The 22,392-nt window shown below is 35.7% G+C and overlaps 1 protein-coding gene across 2 annotated transcripts in view; it reads right to left on the bottom strand.

The window, feature by feature from the left end:
- LOC111148404 (canalicular multispecific organic anion transporter 1-like) overlaps positions 1-22,392 on the bottom strand; it is an 88,581-nt gene that overhangs the window by 33,979 nt on the left and 32,210 nt on the right. For both annotated transcript variants that reach the window (XM_022504935.1, XM_022504929.1), the window contains 9 exons: positions 21,047-21,112; positions 18,885-19,022; positions 16,926-17,072; positions 14,819-14,903; positions 14,659-14,725; positions 14,132-14,258; positions 9,536-9,712; positions 6,344-6,511; positions 4,566-4,728 (listed from right to left, as the gene is read on the bottom strand). In XM_022504935.1, the coding sequence (XP_022360643.1) occupies positions 4,566-4,728; positions 6,344-6,511; positions 9,536-9,712; positions 14,132-14,258; positions 14,659-14,725; positions 14,819-14,903; positions 16,926-17,072; positions 18,885-19,022; positions 21,047-21,112 (1,138 nt within the window). The remainder of the gene's footprint in view (positions 1-4,565; positions 4,729-6,343; positions 6,512-9,535; positions 9,713-14,131; positions 14,259-14,658; positions 14,726-14,818; positions 14,904-16,925; positions 17,073-18,884; positions 19,023-21,046; positions 21,113-22,392) is intronic.

Below are 22,392 nucleotides of genomic sequence, written 5' to 3'. Positions count from 1 at the left end.
GTTGATCTGGAACTATTTCAGCCCCTCCTGCCTAAGGCATGTTTTCATTTCTATCATTTATAATAATAATTTTAAATTTATATATTTACAATTTATCGAGTGCTTTCACATACATTACATAATTTGAGTACCAAATGAGCTTATAAAATAAAGAAAATAGTTGAGCTTCTCCATATTTTGCAATGGAAAAATAAAACACAGGATAAGTGACTTGCCTGAAACCAACAGTCATTAAAGAGACAGAGTGAAAGGAAGAGAGACAAAGACAGAGCAAACAAGAGTGAGCTAAGACACACACTCCTTCCTGTCTCTTCACGCCAAGTTAATGTACTTGTTCTACATGTTTAATACAAAGTTTAAGAGTTTGGCTGGCCTCTGGCATGAAATAGAGGTAGTATGGGATTGAAAGTCTGCCACTTACAATCTGTCTTAACTTGTACAAAATATCTGATCTCTGTAAAATCATGACCATGTGGTCTCAGGTGGTTTCCGGGAGGATTAAGCAAAGGCAAAAGTTGTGAATATATTGACTTACTATCCATGACGTCCTAGCTATCACCGGGATTATTAGTGTGGGTAAGAAGTAGCCTACACTAAAACTATTAATATGTAAACTTATCATCAGGCCTCATATCTTTTTTCATTGACCTTTCTTCTCATCTCTGATTGATTCTCTAATATAATATTCCCTTAAGTTGAGATTTGTAGACTTTTCCAAGCTGGATGGAGTCTTTGAGACCTGATGTATCCAAACCCGAATTATACTATAAAAACTACTTTTTTCTAAGTTATCTGTTATTAACCCTAAGAGTGAAGGTGAGGAAGACAGGAAAAGAAGTAAAAGTGGTTAAGTCATAAGCAGTTTTGAGGGCAAGGGAATGATAGAAATGTGCTTTGTGCAATTCCACATCAGCCACCAGGAGAAAAAAAGACTTAGTTCAAGTCCCATTTTTCATAAGTGGGAAGAACCAGAGGTGTTAAGTCATCCTATGAAGACTCACTTAGTTATTCAGAATCAGAACTAGAGCCTGGGGCAACGTAAACTTGGCCCAGAGTTTTTTTCCACAAGACTGTGCTTCCTGTTGCTCCACCTTGGTGTCACCTAAGTTAACACGAATTTTAAAATGGAAGGATTGTGTAACTTTTATAAATATTCTTGAATAGACACAAGATCAAAGAAGATAAAATAGATAAATGATAGCTCACAGGGTGTTTTAGAAGTGGGGATCATACCTCTCAAATTCCACTCCCTGTCCAGGGAACCCTTTTCTTCTAAATCCCAACAAAAATGCTCTCAGATATAATTTGAGTTTTCCCTACTATATACACAAATAAGAAAAAGAAATGCTGCATAGAAACAGGCCTGTGCCTCCCATAGGTGGGTAACAGGGCAAGAATATAAATGAAGGCCCCACATACCATAGTCCTAATTATTTAACAGTAACAGATGGAACCAGCCAACTTATCATTAATAAGTTCTATGGCTTATCCTGACCAATACAGCTTCCCAACCATCTGAATGCTAAGGTCTATGTAAGAGTGTTTGGAACTCCAAGAGCTCCTTGGAAACATGACAGTCCTAGGTGAGGTGGTCCCGGTTAAGGCCCCTGCCCCCTTCTCTCCCACCCTGACCCCATCCCGTACTATGTCTATGGACACCTCAGCCAATGTGTCCCAGCTTTGTTCACCCTAACCCACCCCTCCAAGAAAGAAAAAATTCCTCAGGTCAAAGAGCGGAAAATGCCAGTAGATTAGCCAGGCTTTGGGAAGATAGGACTGAGGAGCAAGTTTATGTCATTTGGGCAGAGAATTCTGGAATCCCAAATACCTGGAATGCTCAAAAAGTAGACGTTTGGAAGGGGACCCTGATAGGCACAAATCCCTGGGCTCTTGACTACAGAGCCAGCTAAGAAAGGCCAGAACAGGGACTCTCTGAAGCACACACTATAGTACTGAGTCATGCTGGGCCAGGTCTAAGGGCAGCATTGTAAGAACTTGATCCTGGGGGCATGTGGGTAGCTCAGTCAGTAAAGTGTCTGACTCTTGATCTCAGCTCACGTCAGATCTCAGGGTTGTGAGATGGAGAGCCCTGTGTGGGACTCTGGGCTCCAGGCTCTGGGCTCAGTGCAGACTCAACGTGTCCCTCTCTCTATCTGCTCCTCCTCCTCCCCCTGCCCGGCTTGTGTTCATGAACACTCTCTCATTCATAAATAAATAAATAAATAAATGATTAAAAAAAAAAAGAACTTGACACTGGATGTTATCTGGTTTGAAGCTATTGTTTAGTGAGGTGCTTTATATCATGAAAATCTCCTTCTGCCTTGCTCTGTGTGGCCCCTAAGGGATTACACTATACATGGCTGACCTTTTACAAATACCTATCTAACATCTAGTATCGACATGTGTAATTTTATGGTTGCTTTTAAAAGACCTTTACATTTTTTTTTATTCAGGATCCAAAAAAATCAAAATCCCAGAAATCTTTTTTTTCAAAAATATATTATATTTTTAGTATAAAAATTATCTCTACTCATCACCTTCCTGAATTTTAACAGAGAAGACACAATAGTGAAGTCATTAGGAAAAAAACAGTTCAATTTGCATTTTTCTAACTCAGGCAAATTTCTGATAGAGGGAGTAACATCTATTAATGTCAGCCCAACTTCAAGAATAATACTGCTTTCCATTTGTTACCATAGAGGACTTATGTACGTAAGAAGGTATACAGAAATAAAAGAGAATGCATGATACTTGTTTTCAAAACTGGGGTTTTAAACAAGAGCAAGTTCCACAACTTTCAAAAGACACACTGTTTATATTTTATGGTAAATTAAATATTGAATATAAAACTTATGCATTGCCTGTTTTTCGAGCTACATTCTCCAAAGTAATGCAACTTGTATTTCATGTGACCTTTAAAATAAATGGCTACATGAAAAAGACACTGGCTCATAGCATTCCAAATCATCCCATTAACTCCTGAGCAGACATACTTCTGGCAGATTCACTTGTTCAACAGCTACTGGGACCGGTAATGTGCCTAGCATGAGATTACCTAAGTGCTGAGAATACAGAAAAATGACAGACCACATTTTCATCCTAAGAGATGCTCACAGTCCTCTCTTTCCTATACATACTGTAAACACAAATTATTACTTAGTCTGGCCAAGAACGCAAGAGATCATTTCCAAAATTGCTAGCCATTAAGAGAAGAGAAGGTGTTTCTTTTATTAAGAAAGACCACAGCCATCTAATGATGCATCAGAAATCTCTGAATGCATCTACAAACAGAATATTTGAATTTGAGAAAGGAATAAAGACAAGAAATATAAAAAACAGTAGTATATAACTAAAGTGGATTAGTTTATGTTCAAAAAAGAAACATATCAACAAAAGTGCTTTGTTTTTTTGATTCCATGATATTCAAATAATGAACTGTACTGATTCCATTATAAAATGGTTTCATATTTTCAATGACTGATCTCGTTATAAACTGGTTTCATATTTTCATGACTTTTCTAACTATGTACAGTGTAAAGTGATCAGTGGATATGAGTTCATATAGGAAATACTGAGATAAAGCTCTATATTTCTAATGAAGTAGTTAATTGATTTTATAGTCCTTTCTCAATGGTATTCTGGGAAGTTATAGGACAAGGATTCTAGAGGTCTATCTGAGAAAGCATCTGTATTTGGAAAAAATGATGATGCACATAACACTTCCTTTCATTTCATTTCACTTCATTTCATTTTTACAGAGAGAGACAGCGAGAGAGCACAAACAGGGGGAGCAGCAGAGGTGAGAGAGAAGCAGACTCCCTGCTAAGCAGGGAGCCTGATGCAATGCAGGGCTCGATCCCAGGACTCTGGGATCATGACCTGAGCCAAAGGCAGACGCTTAACCGACTGAGCCACCTAGGTCCCGCTACGCTTTCAAAGATGGGAAATAACTGACCTTTAGAATATTAAGCTAATACTTGACTTTAAACATCCCTGTGTCTTAATTAGGTAAGGATCAAACTATTTAAATAAACATTTATAATCTTAATTTAGAATGGTAGGAGTAGGAGTATAGTAGCAAAAATTAGTAAGTAAACTCAATTGTTATCTCATAAAAGTTAGACAAGTATCATTCCCCTTCCTCTTTCCTCAGATTCCTTTTCTGTTTGTTCATTTCTCCTCCTTGGCATGCAACAATGTTTAAAGTATTTATTACTTACTTGACATGGATTTATGCTCCCTGTTCTTAATTTTAAAGAAAGTAGAATGTTTAGACCCATTATATTCTAGACCCGCTGTAGAGCTTATAAATCATTTAATCTCTCATTTCATAGATGAACAAACAGATCTTGGGGCATAACATTTTGCTTAAAAAATTGTAAAGGAGGTTATTTTTTAGCTGATGTGTCCCCATGTATGTTTCTTTTCTAGAGAAAGGAAGGTGCCAGCTCCTGACTTAAGCGGGATGAATGAAGAAAAATGCATTGTAAGAAATCACACAATTAACGGACTTTCAGGATGGCTAGACATACTGTGACGTAGGCTTATTTTTCACTGTGTCTTACCTTTTTCTTGTTCACTAAAGGCCTGAAGCAAATTTGTGAGGTTTCTGGTTTTAGACAGCAGCTCGTGGTACGTTCCCATGTGTGCAACTCTGCCACTCTCCATTACAACAATCAGATCCATCTGTGGCAGAAGTGTGAGGTTGTGTGTCACTAAAATACGAGTCTGAAAAACAGTGTTTTATTCCTTGGGTTACAAAACAAAAACAAAAACAAAAAAAAAGGTAAAAATACTTTACTTTAAAGAAAGATATAGGGTTTTTTGTTTGTTTGTTTGTTTGTTTTTTACTAGTTCAGAATGTAATTGTGAGTAGGTACCAGTTTAAGGCAGCATATGGCTATTTTGCAATGAATGATTATATGCTGTTAGACAAAAAACAGACAAACAAAAGATTGCAAGTGTTTTTACTGTCTGGTTCAAGTATTCTTCATTCATTAAAAATGAATTAATTTCATAACAAATTAAAAAATTTCTCATCTGTTATTCGTGCTCACTTTTTAAAGGTCCTATAGCATCACAATAAAGTGTTTGATTCCAGTCATAATTCATAGTATTTCTTTTTAAGCCTTTCTATATTATTGTACACATTCACATAAGATTGAACCAGAAGTTTTTATCTTGGGCTCATTTTAATAAGTAAAGAAATTTATCTATTATTTACTTAGATATATACTTTAACATTTTATGCATTTATTTAATGTTTGCCAGAGTGCCTTATATTAACAAATCTGTAAATGCATACGATGAAGGAATGAGTATGGCTTTGTGGTCAGACAGACTTGTTAAAATCTCTGCTGTTCTTTTTTTTTTTTTTTTTTTTTTTAATTAAAGTACAGTTGCACACAATGTTATATTAGTTTCAGGGGTATAACATAGTGAGTCAACAATTCTACATATTGTTAAAACCTCTCTTGTTCTTGGGGCACCTGTGTGGCTGAATGGGTTAAGCCACTGCCTTTGGCTCAGGTCACGGTCTCAGGGTCCTGGGATGGAGCCCCGAGTCGGGCTCTCTGCTCAGCGGGGAGCCTGCTTCTCCCCCCCCCCCCCCCCCCCCCCCCCCCCCCCCCCCCCCCCCCCGTCTCTGCCTGCCTCTCTGCCCGCTTGTGATCTCTGTCTGTCAAATAAATGAATGAAATCTTAAAAAAACAAAACAAAACAAAACCTCTGTTGTTCTTAAGTTAAGCAACCTGTATCAAATCATTCTGAGCCTCAAGTTCCCTCATAGGTAAAACAGGAATAATGATTAATACCTACTCAGAGACTTGCTATAAGAACTAAATGAACTAATTTAGTGTCAGACATGATATGCCCTTGGTAAATATTAGTTCCCTTCTTGGCCCTTTCACAAGAGAACTGAATGGTTACTGCTATATTAATAATACCATAATTTTACATATTATACACAATATGTATAATTTTAAGTAAAAAATAATCAGTAAAATAATACTTTTTTATGCAAGTACTATGCATGAAAATACCATTTAAAAAAATCAAGTAAACAAAAAACAATTCATTTTGACATACAAATCCCCTTAGTGTATGATATCAGTCTATAAGGTAACAATCACATGAGTTATTGTCAGAATAAACTTGGAAAAAGAAACTTCAAAAAATATTCATTAAAATTTATCTATAAAAAGATCAACATGACATCCCCTTTTTCATATGAAATATCACTACTTTACTTCAACAAATGAACAAAATGTTGGAATTTAGGCACAATGGTATGCAGATTATGTTCCCCTTTCCCCCCAAAAGCGTTAAGTGACACTATGGCTACCTTGTTTTTCAAAATACCTGAGGACCCAATCACTTTCTCAAAAAGTTGCTTTCCAACATGAACGTCAACTGCAGCAAAGGGATCATCCAGGAGGTAGATGTCAGCTCCACTGTACACAGCTCTGGCCAGACTTACTCGGTGCTTCTGGCCCCCACTTATATTCACACCCTGAAAATGGAGGAGGAGGAAGAAACCAAGACCACAAATGTGTAAATCTCAAAGCACACACAGTGACATCCAATTTCTCTTCTGCAGCATGGACAGAAAACAACTCAAGATTAACCCTCAAATCTTTCTTTATTAGAAAATCCAAAGGCCTAGCCCCCAACCCCAATTTCCAAGGTCTACTAACTTGTGCAAATTAACAGCTATATACTTTCTCTCAACTGCTTGCTCTCAAAAGTAGATGCTAACAATTAAGGAGAAAGGAATTTCCAATCCCCTAACTCGGAAAAGTCATGCCTTTGAAATATTAAATAAGACTTTTGGCTGCCAACCATATATGGACACCAGTGATCATTTTTAAACTGACACATGGAAAATGGAGAATAATAATAGCTAAATTACCAAAGCAGTAATCACCATGTCCTATTTTATTCTGTAGAAAGATCAGTACAAGTCTTGTTGGCAAAAGTACAACTCTAAGAAGCAGGAATAAGGAATATACATCATTCCCTGTGAGAATTAAAGTTGACATGTACAGCCACATATAGAGAATTATGGGGCCAGGCCCAATTTACTTGATTTATTTTATATTTAGTGTTTATAGATCTAGCTTAAAAGCCCTCCCTGCAGCATAGAATTCAGCCAGTTACCTCTAATTGTAAAATGCCATTGTTTTTTTGCTTTTCTCATCCTCCACCTACTCAACAAATACCTCCTTTGTAGAACCATATTCTGGGTGCTACACCAACACTTGGCATTCAAACATAAATGAAACTGAGCCTCTATCATGAGGAGGTCACAGTTTAGCAGGGGAGAGGCATGAAAACATATATAAAGTAATATGATACCTGTGCGTGTATGAATGTGTGTGTGTGTGTGTGTGTGTGTGTGCGTGCATGTGTGTGTGTGTGTGATTATAACAGCCCCCAACTCATGGGTGTGTCATGAGCATCTAATAAGATGAATGTAAAATATTTACAACAAATCCAACATCAAGTACCGATCCAACCTCGCTATTATCACCCAATCACTCCTCTCTCCAACGTACATACCCCCCTGCCTTGTCATGGCATAGCCTGGGATTATGTAATCACCTTGTTTAAAAACCTACAATGCCCACATCTCATCTGCCATCGTCCATGAGCAACAGCAAGTTCCTTAGTATAATACTCCTGTTCTCGTCTTAACTCATACTTCCATACTGTCCCAACGTGACTGCAGTCTGCCAACCAGACTAGCAGACACTAGTCTGCTCTGCTAGGGAGCCCAAACTCTCCCTTCTCAATTCCAAAGCTATTCACTCTAGGAAGTCCTCTCTAAAAGCAATCTTCCACCCAGTGTTCCAAGTAAACTGACTCGTCCCCTCCATCCCTGTCCTGGCGGTACTCCAGTTACTCATCCCACTGCCAGAAACGGCTATACCCACATCAGTCTTCCTCACAAGACTAGGAGCTAAATTCATCCTTGCACTCCCAGTACACAGACTGCGTCTGATGATTAATAAATATTAATAAAGACAACTGATAATTTCATTGGCAGAGACCCACTACACTGAAAAAAGCAGGGTGACAGCTCTCTTGCTCACCACTGTGTACCCCACAGCACAGTAAAGGCATATAATACAGTAATAAGTAATTGTGGTCAATTGAAGAATTCCAAAGGGAAAGATAAATGAAAGTGAAGAAGATTCTAAACAGCTGTAAGCAGACTGTCTTTTGAAATATTCAATTACATGTTTATTTTAAAGCATATCATCAGATTGGGAGATATTTAATAATAAAAAGCTAAAGTTATAAATAGCAATAGTATTTATGCCTATATTAAATATATACTTTATATTTTGGAAATTTTTCTTCTTTAGATTCTTTTTAGTTACATACTATCAACTATTTCAAATTATTAGAGATAGGCTTTATCAGCATAATATTCAATATATATTAACAATTTTGAAGAAGTCACATTTCTGTGTAATTTTAGCTATGGAGCCATTTTTGCCTGCCGACAGTGAAGACACCAGAATAAAAACAGAGATGTGGGGAAAAAAATTAAATCTGTTTAATAACTTGAGAAAATACATCCGCAAAGTAGCAGACCATGAGCGAAGCCAACGTAAGTCTACTTAAAAGGTAAATTTCACCTCATTCTAGATTTTTAAAATGTGCACTTGCTATAATTTTGTTCTCTATTTTATCAATTTATATCAGAGGACTAGGAAACAACAGGGGCCAGGGGTAAAAATGCCTAACAATGCTACACTGACCTGACACTCTTTTCAGAAATGCAAAGCACTTGGCAAGGATCATTTCCTCATCTCCACAGCACACGTGAATCGCAGGCAGAGGCCGCTTTTGCATTCATGTTTAATTAATGGAGATTTTAGTCACGGGTCGGAGATAATCTCTCGGGGTTCATGCTTTGGCTCATGCTATCTTGTTTTGTTTTAACTCCAAAACACTGGGCAGCATAATGACTATTCATTAATGCAATGAAAATAAAATAGAACAAAGACTATGGGAAACGAGATCCTCTTAAGCAAGAATGAGCCAACATGGAGAAGGCACAGTGATGACAGCATTGTCCCTGAGCCTTTTTAGAACCTGGCCTCGGTGCCACCGCTGGAGACGGGAGCTCTGTTGCTGCTGTCCTAGGCTTGACTTTGTGCACAAGAGACAAAGAGAAAACAAAAACAAAAACAAAAACAAAAACAAAACTATCATTCACTCATTAGACAGTAAGCCAGCAGCTAAAACAAAGCGCTGATGATCCCGTTGGTGGGCTCTCATTCCCCCACATGGGTCCTAACAACAGAATTTCCTGCTGATTTTAAATCTGTTTTCCAAATAGTCAATTACAGATAATTATTTGTCCTTAATATTGCCATCTCTTTCATAGAAATTCTGTCATGATTTTTAAAAAATTATAGTTGTGTGTGGCTCTCCAGCACCTCAGGAAAAAGACTATAAATATTTTATTAGTATGGCTGAATGGAGTTTTATTCCTGCATATGATAAATTATATTTTCCTTACTCTTTCTCCAATCTCAGTTTGATCTCCATTTGGTAACTGCTCCAAATCAGGAAGGAGAGCACAGGCTTCCAATACTCGCTCATAAAACTGCTTCTGCATGATGGAGCCAAAGAGAATGTTTTCTTGTAAAATGCAATTCTGAATCCAGGCCTGCTGGGCAACATAAGCCACAGAACCCTAAAAAAGGAAGAAATAAAAGAGATGCTCTTAACAAGGAAAAAGAAAAAGTTGCATGTACCACATTAAAGGAACATATTCAGTCCATGGTTTTGCTTTCTTTAACTTTAAACTGAATTTCTTTAAAAAAAAAAAAGAAACTAGGTTATTTCTTAAATGTAACTATATCCTCTTGACATTTTAATTTTATATATGTTTATTAGAGACCTCTTCAAATGAGTTACTTTGTGCTTATTTGTTTTCACTGTAGTTTCTATCAAAGTTTTCTGCCTCTGGTAGAGTTTTCTGGAAGCAGAGACTGAGTGTATTAGTCAGCTCCAGTTGCTGTAACAATATACTACAGACTAGATTGCTTAAACAACAGAAATTTCTCTTCTCACAGTTCTGGAGATTGGAAATCTGACAAGTTGTCGGCAAGGCTGGTTTCTTCTGAGGCCTATCTCCTTAGCTTGCAGATGACTGTCTTTTCTTGAGTCTTCACATGGCCCTCCCTCTGTGAGGGTGCATTTGTCTTAATTTCTTCTTAAGAACATCAGTCATACTGGGTTAAGGCCCACCTTATTATATTTTAACTTAATTACCTCTTTAAAGACTCTATCTCCAAATACAGTCACATTCTTGGGATTAGGACTTTAACACATGAACTTGGGGGGAAACACAGTTCAGTACATAACACTGAGACCGGAGTGTGAGTTTTTTATTTGGGATTAGTTCTTGGGGAAGGAAAAAGGGTAGGAGGATTGGGTGGATGGAGAAGTCACACCATGATCCAGATCCAACAAAGCTTTGACCAACCCTCTAGGCAGATACAGAGTATCACCCCTCAGAGCTGTTCCATGTTACTGTAAATTGGCCTAGAGTTCTGTGGTGCGGCCTCAGCCAAGCTGTTCTCATCAGGCCAACACTGAAGGAGCTGACTTGCTGCATGAACTCCCACGGCTGGGAGGCAAGCCCTTTCTAGATGGGGCATTTGGGTGGCACATCTCTATTTCCACATACTCACTGTTCCTAAGCTCATTTTCTGATGATTTTATAACTCAAATGACTCCTGAATATATGACACTCTACGGTATAACATATCCTTTTAACTGACCCTTCTTTTCTTAGAAAGGACCTACAGTATTTGAACTAGAGTCTTACCTTTCAGTCTGCCCCATGGTCTCTATCTATACATTGATTTTAGAGAATTTATTTTGACTACTGAGCATTGTATAACAATACAAGACACATAAAGTACTTCTTGACCTACGACCCTTCAGATATGTATGTAACTATTAGCCTTTTGATTTCTCCAGGTACTTTAAAGATCAAAGATAAACTTTTTTTTTTTTAAGATTTTATTTATTTATTTGACAGAGAGAGATCATAAGTAGGCAGAGAGGCAGGCAGAGAGAGGGGGAAGCAGGCTCCCCACCAAGCAGAGAGCCCGATGCGGGGCTCGATTCCAGGACCCTGAGATCATGACCTCAGCCGAAGGCAGAGGCTTAACCCACTGAGCCACCCAGGTGCCCCAAAGATTAACTTTTAATTCTTCTTTGTTGTGCACGTAAGACATGGAGTAGCTTTTGATCCCAAACAATATAATTCTGACCTGACTTGATTTTGAACACAAAAGTAATTGCTCTTGAATTGCCTTGCCTAGTGAATAACCTTTTATTAAAATAGTATTAAATCAATTCTCAAGTGATAGAGATTTTGAACACTTACGTATTTAGCAAGATAAGGGGAACAGAGGAAGAACTCAGAAAAAAGACTGAAGAACAGGAAAAATGGTGCAAAATATAAAACAGAAACTAAATACTACATTGAGAAGTACAGACTTGATGTGTTGGTATGAATGGAGCTGAAGAAGAGTTGATCCATTTTCACAGAGGTATAAATTTTTCCTTTAATTTTTAGAATAATTATTACTTCAATTTCATATACAAATGAAAATGTGTTAAATGTGTTTTTGTTTCATTTTATTTTTAATAATGAAACCACAATAGAAGTTTTGCTAATTCAAAAACTGTCTTCCAATCTCTAATGTTCCTGATGGACTGAATACTGAAAACTGCATGAATGGTACCTGGTGTGAATCTTTGATATTAAGAACGAGGAGACTGAAGGCTGAATGTTGTGATATGATATGCCTCAAAAAAATGCTCACCAAGAACAGAAAGATAAAACACGAAAGCACCTTGTAAATATTTAGTGTTAATTTTGTTGTTGTTGTTATTAAATTAGGAAGGATAAGAATGACAGTTATAAATCAAGGATTAAAAATGTTTTGAGGGGTGCCTGGGTGGCTCAATCGGTTAAGCATCTGACTCAGGGTTTTGGCTCGGGTCATGATCTCCTGGGTGTGAGACTGAGCCCTGAGATGGTCTCTACACTGGGCAAGGAACCTGCTTAAGGTTCTCAAGATGCTCTCTCTTCCTCTCCCTCTGCCTCTCCCCGTCCTTCTCTCCCTCTCTTTAAAAAAAAAAAAAAAAAAAAAAAATGGGGGGAAATAATTCAGAGTGTGACACCTCATATCCTGCCATTGCTCCAGACCAAAGAACTTCCTGAAGGATGAAACTGTCCATTATACTGACAGATAATATCTTCTCTCCTCCACAACCCTTCCTTAATATACACAAAGGGTGTCCTCTCTGTCTTGTGACTAGTAACTGCATTGTTATGATTTTTTGCATCACTATGAACAGTTTCTTAATTTCAAACCCTCAAAGGTATCAGAAATAATCTTTAAATCTTACCATGAGAGCTTTAACAATCATAATAAAGACAACAATAACCATAAAAATTCACAGGGAGCTAGCTGACTCTGTGCCAAGAACCAGGCTAGGTTTTTGGACATTAATGCATTAGATGAAATCCAGAGTTGATATTGTTTTTATCTTGATCAATTCCTAATTATATTTCAAGATCAAGTGAAAGGCTACCATCTCTAATAATTTTTCTAACTCTTCAGTTTGTTGTTTTTTTAATACTTTGATTCATTCTTTTATATCTGATTTAAACATTTATCATAATTGATTTTAGTATTCCCCCCACTAGACTATAAACTGTAAAAAGAGGGGATATATCATATTCATGCCTGTTTCCCTGGTACTAAAGCCAGCCACCTAGTATGTGTGCAATAATTGCTTGGTAAAAATAGCTGAAGGCACTCAATAAACGAAAATAAAGTCAATATGACAATCATATTTTTAAAGGATACTCACTGGTCTAAGAGAAGTTACAGTCATCTTCAACTATAGACAAATGACTGACTGTATCATTATGAAGAACAGAAGAGTACAAAGATGGTACACTTAAGGTTAAAAAGTCATATTATTCATTAAGTATAATCTTATCAGGGGCCCCTGGGTGGCTCAGTGGGTTAAGCCTCTGCCTTCGGCTCAGGTCATGATCTCAGGGTCCTGGGATCGAGTCCCACAACTGGCTCTCTGCTCTGCGGGGAGCCTGCTTCCTCCTCTCTCTCTCTCTGCCTGCCTCTCTGCCTACTTGTGATCTCTGTCTGTCAAATAAATAAATAAAATCTTTAAAAAAAAAAAAAGTATAATCTTATCAGAAAAAGTCCCAGATACCATAGTTGATTCTAAAATAAGTAACAGTAATGCTAAAAGAGAAAAGAAAAAGGACTAATCATTAGAGGACTAGAATCAGGAAAGATATAAGGATAAGAGGAAATACATATTATGAAGAAAAGATAGAGTTGGAGTTGATTCTTCCTAGAGAAAAAAACTGTGAAGAAACTGGTCTAACATCCATAGAACCCCACCATCTTGTCAGAAATGAGGAGGGATTAGGTTAGTAGTTTACCTAAGAGCTAGTTAAATCTAAGGAAAAACTCATTAGATAGTCTAGTGTTTCAAAAACAACAATAGCTGATTAAGAACTTGTAGAATTCTTATTTCTGTTCACTTTTAAGAACAGAACAAAAGGCTTGGAGTAGTCCTCTCTATAGTCCAAGGGTTGAAATTAAAAGAATTTTTAAAAATAATATTACTGGTTTTCTGATAGTTTTTCTGGGTCAAAGATCCTTCCCCTGAGCAACTATAAGTCTTCTTAGAAATGTGGCTGTAATTACTTAGGCAACTTCGCAATGAATGATAATTAGAAACCAAATCAAATTAAAATATAAATCATATTAGTTTCTCTGTAATTGGCTGCAATTCAGTTAATATCATCAAACAATTACCATAAGCATTCAAACATGATTCACTAAAGTATTTGGAGGACAGAATGCTGTTACTAAACCATCCACAGCTAATCAATTTTTTGTGGAAATTGAAATGTTTGCTACAAACTAGAAATGCCCATTAAACACTTACATCTTCAATTTGATTTGATAAATTCTTATTGACGCTAACCATGTGCTGGCCATAGCCTATTATACTAGGAGATGTGGAATGAAAGCATTGTTGGCTTTACCTTTCTTTGAACAACTCCTGTAAGTTTCTCCATCTCCCCCAGAATGGCAGAAAGCACAGATGATTTTCCAGATCCCACTTGCCCTACAACAGCCACTAAAGCTCCTTCTGGAATCTTTATGTTCAAGCTGCATGACAAGAAAAGGGCAGAGATGATACAGGAAGTTCTTATTACATTTTTAATGGTTTTTCCCAGATAAGTCAGAGCACTGAGGATCGTCCTTGAGATTGCTGCTCTTCATATGCTACTACAATATTCTAGGAATACCCAACCTTCCAAAATGCAAACAACAAATGCTGCAGTGGAAACAGAGGAAATGAATAGAAAACAAGAGAGTTAAAAAAAAAAATCCGTAAAAATAGAAGGTATCTTGAGAGGTTTAAAAAAAAAAAATAACAACCTTTTAAATTTCAATTCAGTACCATCATCTTCTCCTTTAAAAATGCTAAGAAATAAAAATATGGAACACTATAGAATTAAATGCTAAAAAAATTTCTGTTTTTAATTTTTCCCAAACCATGACTTACTTTTTTAGTACTGGAATCCCTGTTTTATCCCAGGAGAAGGAAGCATTTGTAAAACCAATGGCATGATCTGAGAAGAACAATAAATACAATGATGCATTGTAGAGTCAATGATTTTCAACCTGGAAGTCAAATAAATATTGAATGCAGAGGAAATGCTGACCTCCTATACAGTTTGTTTCAATATTTTGAGGATGAAGCTCTTCAGTGTTGAGAAAGTCTTCCAAACGATCCAATGATACTCTTGTCTATCAAAATAAACACAGATGGAATTTATCTGGGGGTCAAGTAGAACTTCAATTAGAAAGACTTGCAGCATGATTAAAAATCTGCGATGCAAATTGAAGACAGTGATATAAATATTCAGCAAGCATAGCTTGAATTGTTCTAATGTTTATAAATAATTTCATTCCTGAAAGGAAAGAATGGCTTCAAGAATCAAAGATCAAAACAGATGTCATTTATGCAGGAAGGTATGAGAAAAAAAGAAACAAAAATTCCTCCTTAAGACTCTAGTAAAGACATAATAACTAATTAATAATTATAGAAAGATTAGTTTTTAAAAACAACATCAGAATTGTTGAATGAATTCAGCTTCTGAATATTAAACAATAGCTTTGGCAATAATAACACCGAGTTTCAGTAAAATAGCTACAAAAGTGCTTAGCTACAATTAGGATAAATAAGATCAATTTTGTTTTCCTGAAACTGACTTACAAGAAATCTCTAGTGCATTTTTATTCACTCAATGCTAGAAGACATCTATTGTTAGTGGATAAGATGTAACTGGGCCATGGTTTGTTTACCAAGTGCATCATATTAGTATGCAGGGCTCATTCTCTTTCTTTCCTTTCCTTCTCTTTCTTCCTTTTGATAATTGCTCTCTGTTTTTATTTAGTGAAGGCAGAAGTGTACCATTAGGAGTTGGAGAACACTTTGAGATACCAGACCTTTAGCTAGAGTCTAATTTCAAAAGCAAAACAAAACTTATTCTAAGAATGGCATCTTTCTTAAGAGAAGAATGCTACGAAACAAGTGTTGTTACAAGCATCACATCAACAGTACTTCTATGCCCTCTGTTGGTCATTATTAGTAAAATGACAACAACAAAAAAGGTATCCTGTAACAAAGGTGGATTATTTGGTATTCCCTATCTAATTAATTCTTTATTCAAATAATATACTACTATTACTACTATAATTTCCATATAATTAATACAATTTAATATCATTATTACCATTATAGTTACCATGAAGTAACTATAAGTTACTATTTATTCAAATAATATAAAAGTTTTAAAGGCAAAGTCCTTAATCAAAGAGCTGGTTCTAATAAGCCAAGCTTCACTTTGTTTATGAACTCAGACTTGAGAAAAAGGATCAGGGGCGCCTGGGTGGCTCAGTGGTTTAAAGCCTCTGCCTTTGGCTCAGGTCATGATCTCAGGGTCCTGGGATCGAGCCCCACATCAGGCTCTCTGCTCGGTGGGGAGCCTGCTTCCCTTCCTTTCTCTGCCTGCTTCTCTGCCTACTTGTGATCTCTATCTGTCAAATAAATAAATAAAATCTTTAAAAAAAAAAAAAAGAAAAGAAAAGAAAAAGGATCAGTGGGGGACACCCAGGCAATCCAAACCAGACATTCAAAAAATTTAACAAAAAATAGCAGGACAGAGGATTCAAGGAACTCACTTCTTCATATTCCCTGTGGTTTTAGCAGCTTTCTACTCATTATAGTATTCAAAGCGTCTCCAGAGACTGGAGATTACAATGAAGGTAGGCTGAACCAAATACCTCACACAAGGTTGGTTGGCAGACTGGTATTAGCCATGCACGGGTCTCCCTGCTTTATTCATTCAGTGCAGAGGAAATGCTGCTGAACCTTCGGAAAACATTCATATCCAGTTCCATAAAAAGCACCTCACTAAAAATTTTTCAACTGAAAACAGAAAATGAGCCTTTTGATGGCACAGCATCTGACACCAGTTTTAAAAAGCTAAATAACAGAAATGAACACTTCGCAAAGAAAACAATATCCTATATTGAAATACTTAAAAATCATTTTGATAGAAAAAAAGCATAGGCAAAGAAGACATGTCTCCTTCCATTCTTTAAAGTTTTCTATTACTCCTTAATTCAGGGAGATTAATTTTGAAGGCAGCGTGAAACTACCACAAAAAGCAAAATAAATAATGAAAAAAAGAAAGAGAGAAAATGTGTAAAACCATAGACTCCAGTGGATGAATGATTCTTAGTTTAAACATATTTTGGATGTACCTGAACTACAGCTGAGATCACCATTGGTAAATCAAACAAAGGAAGCCTCAAAATATTAAACAAAGACATAGATGTAAACACTTTGGTGGCTGTTAAAATATTTCCTTCATCCAATAAGAAATAGATGCCAAATGTTGCCAGGGACACCTGAAAAACAGAGACATGTTCCTCACTTCAATGACTCAATGCTAAGAACAGGATGGGTTAAGGTTCCAAAAATAGGGGAAAAAATTTAAAACCTGTTTTATTGTTGTTTACAAAAATTCAATGTCATCCAGTGTGATTGCTGAAGAATATAAAATAAACGTTCAGCACACTAAGATACACAGATCATATAATTATATATCTTAGACCATGGCATCCTTGGGACCATGCAGTCCAGCTCCCTTCTGTAAGACAATACGTTCTTAACTAGAGTCACCCCTCCCATTTAAATTGTATACTACTGGAAGTCTGGGTGGCTCAGTTGGTTAGGCATCTGCCTTCAGCTCAGATCACGATTCTGGGGTTCTGGGATCAAGTCCTGCCTCAGGCTCCTTGCTCAATGGAGGGTCTGCTTCTCCCTCTGCCTTTCACTTCCCTTGCTTGCTCTCTCTCTCTGAGAAATAAATTTAAAATAAAATAAAATGTATACTAATTGACCTTTTTTTCAAGATGGAGTATTACGTAAATTTATTTTCCAGTGGTATGTGTATATTCTGATTCATATGTAGTGGTTATACTTTCTGTGAGTCATAAAATTAACTGAAGAAAGTACGAATAACTTATGGCCCATACCATTTATATTTACTCTTGTAAATTTCATTTAGAAAAGGCAAAAAAGTTCATATATGCATGAGAAGGTACTATCACGTACCTAAGACTTACCTTAAGCAAAATCTTCTTGGACATTTTTACCAAAGAATTCCAAATGTAAATATTGCTTTTATTTTCATAATACCAACATATATTTTTAAATAAAAAATAACAATATTTTAACTTACCAACGAAAGAGACATATGGAATTTCTCCTGACTCTCTGACTATCGGGAATGGTAACTTTAATTAAATCTGATGCTTCAGTTCTATGTGGTTTCGTTACCCTTTGGCTTTTACTCATTGCTTTACACCTCAAGGCAATTTATACTCTAGTTTATATAGCATGGGACTCCTAATGTGTACATGGTATGATAGAGAATGGCCTCTGTTCATATCAATTTGCCTCCAAATACTAATTCTATAACTTTGAGGATGTATCCCAAACTAGAATGGACTTCCATTTCCTATTGTGAAATGAGAAAAGTGAGACTTTATTATTGCAAGAATGAAATAAGGCAATCTCTATAACTTATCTGACATGCAGGAGTAATATTCAATAAATGTTTATTCTCTTCCCAGCTCCATATAGTGTGTGTTGGGTTTTGCTTAAAAGGGATTAATCACACAAATCAAGACATTCTATAGCTGAAACGAAACTCTGGAATACAGGTTATATGGTTTAAGAATAGAATAGCATAGGGGCGCCCGGGTGGCTCAGTGGGTTAAGCCTCTGCCTTCAGCTTGGGTCGTGATCTCAGGGTCCTGGGATCGAGCCCTACATCGGGCTCTCTGCTCAGCTGGGAGCCTGCTTCCTTCTCTCTCTCTGCCTGCCTCTCTGCCTACCTGTGATCTCTCTGTCACATAAATAAACAAAATCTTAAAAAAAAAAAAAATAGAATAGCATATGTTTGAGCTGTGAGACATTTACAAAGAAGTAAAATTTTACTATTTGTAAAAAATACAGACCAATGAGAAAGCACATATTTTCCCCTTCTTTAAAACTTCCATTCCCTAATCTACATAAATCAATGACTGCATTTCTTGAAAATTTTACTTCAAATATAGAAGATTTCATTTTGGACACCTTAATTCCAGGTAAATTGGAGGTGAATCTACAAATCGAATTTGAAAATCAAAATGGGAAATATTATATACACTCACCAAGAATGGAATGCAAGTTAATGTCAGCATAGAAAATACAGCAAGATACCCAGCTGATTTTTGTACTTCCAATTCCTGTTCTCGAATTTCAATAATCTTCTTTTGATAGGAAGATTCCCATGCATAAAGCTTGAGAATCTGTAAAGGAATCAGACAATGACTATTTGATAATCAACATCATAGAAGAAATAAAAACATGCATACATGCAAATATACACAGCCTACCCCCCACCACATACGCAATTGTAAAAGTTAAAAAAAAAAAGCTGGTAAACTCATAAAGTAAAATGCCCCTATTTTTAGCTGAGTCAAAATATTTTCTTGAATTGTGATTTCTTGGGGAGGTAGTGGCTGGAAGAAGAAAATCACCATCTCTCTCTAGCCTTAGGTCCTTCTTACCCACCAACAGCTTATTCTTGAGTCAGACTTTGGCAACATCCCAGCTCTTGGCATAAGCTCCATAGCACATTCTGTTTAGCTTAATCTTGGTACTTTTCCTGCTGGTCCAACTCTCACTTCAATCCACTCCTCATTTCTTAATAGCTACAGTCTTCTCCCTGGACTCCCAGTTTCTTGGAAACTGATGGCATGGGACTTGAAGCCATTTTTCAGAAAGATGACTGGTGTTTTGAGATTGTAAATTGGAATATAAATAATTTATTTTCTGTTTCTCTGGAGAACCCTAAAAATCTCTCACTGGCATTGTGAACTTAGACATGACACTTAATTGCACAGAGACTTGGTTTCCTTGTATGAAAAATGAGACTGAGAAATTATTTTCTTGAGATTTATAAAAATTATATGAGGAAACAGATATAAGTAGAGTGTATGATCCATAGAAAATGTTCACTAAATGATAGCTACCATCATTATCAGAGAGAGGCCATGGCATCTGTTATCCTTACCCCAGGAATGCTGACCGCCCACACCTTTAAACTATGCTATACTTTCAACTTGCCTATAGTTGGTCCTCTACCAGTATTCTCGTTAGTCACTACTGGGATTGCAATTTCAAATTTTAGACTTTGCTCAAATCTTCAGGAGATGTTCTTTATTTTATCTACACTGTCCTAGTCTTACTAATAATATAAATTTCCTTTTAAGAATATCAATATTTAAAACCTATACACATACACTGCTGTACTTTTTATGAATACAGGGGTTATCAGTTAATCCACTGAGAGGTCCAAGATTCATCTGGATCACATTACTTTGGGAATGTCTGACCTTAATCACATAATCTCAGTTATTCAATAATTTAATCTGAGTTAAATTTCAGAGCTACTTAAGGCTATTCTTAATTTCAGATAAATAAATGAATATTAGTCTCTTTTCAGGGTATCTTTTATCTAACAATATCTTTCACTTTAGTAATTTTCAATGTTGTAAAAGTTCTACACAGCACAATACAGCATAATTTTTATTGATTCCGAAAGTGAATCAATGTGTACATATCATGGGCATATCCTATGTTTACAATGGTAGATGCACCAGACAGAGGAAATTTCCAATGAAACTATCAGTTCCAGAAGGAAATTCTATGTGGGCTTTGTAAATTTTGCCCTTTAGAAAAACTGTTAAGGCATAATCCAGATGCAACAGGATTTGAAATTCTATCTATCTATCCATCTGAAAGTTCATGAGGTTGGTTTCACTGTTTTATCATAGAGAAAATATTAACGGCATGGGGCGTAAGTAACTTCCTTATGGAACAAGTAACTTCCTTATAACGTACCTTTTGCAGAATAACATTTGTATGATAATTTCTATTCCACATAAAAGAACCTGAATGACATGTCATCATTTCCCGCATATAAACCTGCCTGCACACTGAGGATGACATTATTGCCACTCTCACCTGCTTCATTCCTTCTCTTCTACCCAATCCCTTCAAACAAGCCACTTTTTGCGTCTTTTGGGGTATTTGTGTTCACTTTTTGGGTGAGAAACAAAAAGAAAACACCTGCATTTTATTTGGTTTTATTTAAATACTATTTTAGCAATAAGAATTCCTATACATCTGAAATCTGAAATACTCTGCCAATAATTTTATATACAATTATATAATTACTTTGATATTAAGAATGATAAAAAATTCATTTATTGACTAACATTGCTATATTCTAAATAGTGAAATTAAAGTCATATTCCTTGTATATTACCTTAATTCCATGTAAGATTTCATTGAGTAGTTTTATCTGTTTATCTTTGTTCTTCGTTTGGCTTTTCTATTTAAGGGAATAAAATGATAGCATATTTGAGAAGGTTGCTAATAATTTAACTTACATGGCCACAGCTATTTAAAAAATACAGTCTATTTTTTCCATTTTATATAATATTTAGTTGAAAATCATCTTAAAATATTCATATATTATTCTACTGATAATGTTAAAAATTAGTTATAAATAGATATTTTAAAACCTAAAAGTAGTCAGCAGTAGATATAATCAAGGTGTACATTTCACAAAATAGCACAAAATATAGTATTAATTTAGATGTAATTTGTTTAAAATTGAATAATAAAATAATAGCCATCTTCTATTAAAATGGGATAAAATTCCCCAAACTCTATCAATTATTTACATATATAATACATATATATCATAACAGAAGTATCACAGGAATAAAAATAAAGGTCTGTATATTGTACATACACTATCTTGAGTATTAATACTTGTGATTAAAATGTGTATTTTAAGACTCCTGGGTGGCTCAGTCAGTTAAACATCTGCCTTTGGCTCAGGTCATGATCCCAGGGTCCTGGAATCAAGTCCCGCATTGGGCTCCTTGCTCAGCAGGGAGCCTGCTTTTCCCTCTGCCTGAGCCCTCTCTCTCTCTCTCTCTCTTACAATTAAATAAAAAAAAGTCATTTAAAAAAAATGTGTATTTTCAAATACTGGCTCTTTTTTGGCAAAGCCTATGTAATTACTGTATATTTATTCAAATATTTAACATTTATATTATTTTATCCTTATTAGTGCTTGGATATTGCTTCTTAAGAGTTTCTTCTAATAATACTGTCACAATTATGATATAAATAATCATAAGTACAATATTTGTATATCTAACAAAGTACAGATTTACATGTTAATATCCATAATATTGTTTGCACAATTAAAGGCCTATTTTCTGCTTAGCATATTTGTACATAATATTGCACTCTTTGAAAGTTTTAGGCCTCTACATTAAGGTTCCCCAAATCTATTTCTAGTCCTAAATATCTGAATTTAAATTATTTAAAATATAAAATTTTTTAAAAAGCTAGCTTAAAAGTATTTATTAAAATTATAAACAAGCTTGTTATTCTAAACACTAATGTGTCAGTGGTTCATAATTACTTCATAGTTACATGGTATTTTCTGGTTCTCATCTTTAAAGACTAGTCATCTTTTTTAATTATTTGGTAATGAATCTGAATTTTAAAAATTCAGAAAAATATAAAAGAAGGTGTAAATCCTCATCACCTCAATGTATTAAGGTAATAAGTGAAAAATCTCCCTCCTTCCAT

The sequence above is a fragment of the Enhydra lutris genome, unplaced genomic scaffold, assembly GCF_002288905.1.
Source record: "Enhydra lutris kenyoni isolate GAN:26980312 unplaced genomic scaffold, ASM228890v2 scaffoldscaffold2, whole genome shotgun sequence".
Classification (NCBI taxonomy): Eukaryota; Metazoa; Chordata; class Mammalia; order Carnivora; family Mustelidae; genus Enhydra; species Enhydra lutris.
The sequence above is the reverse complement of the archived record's forward strand: the minus strand, read 5'-3'. Positions and strand labels throughout refer to the sequence as shown.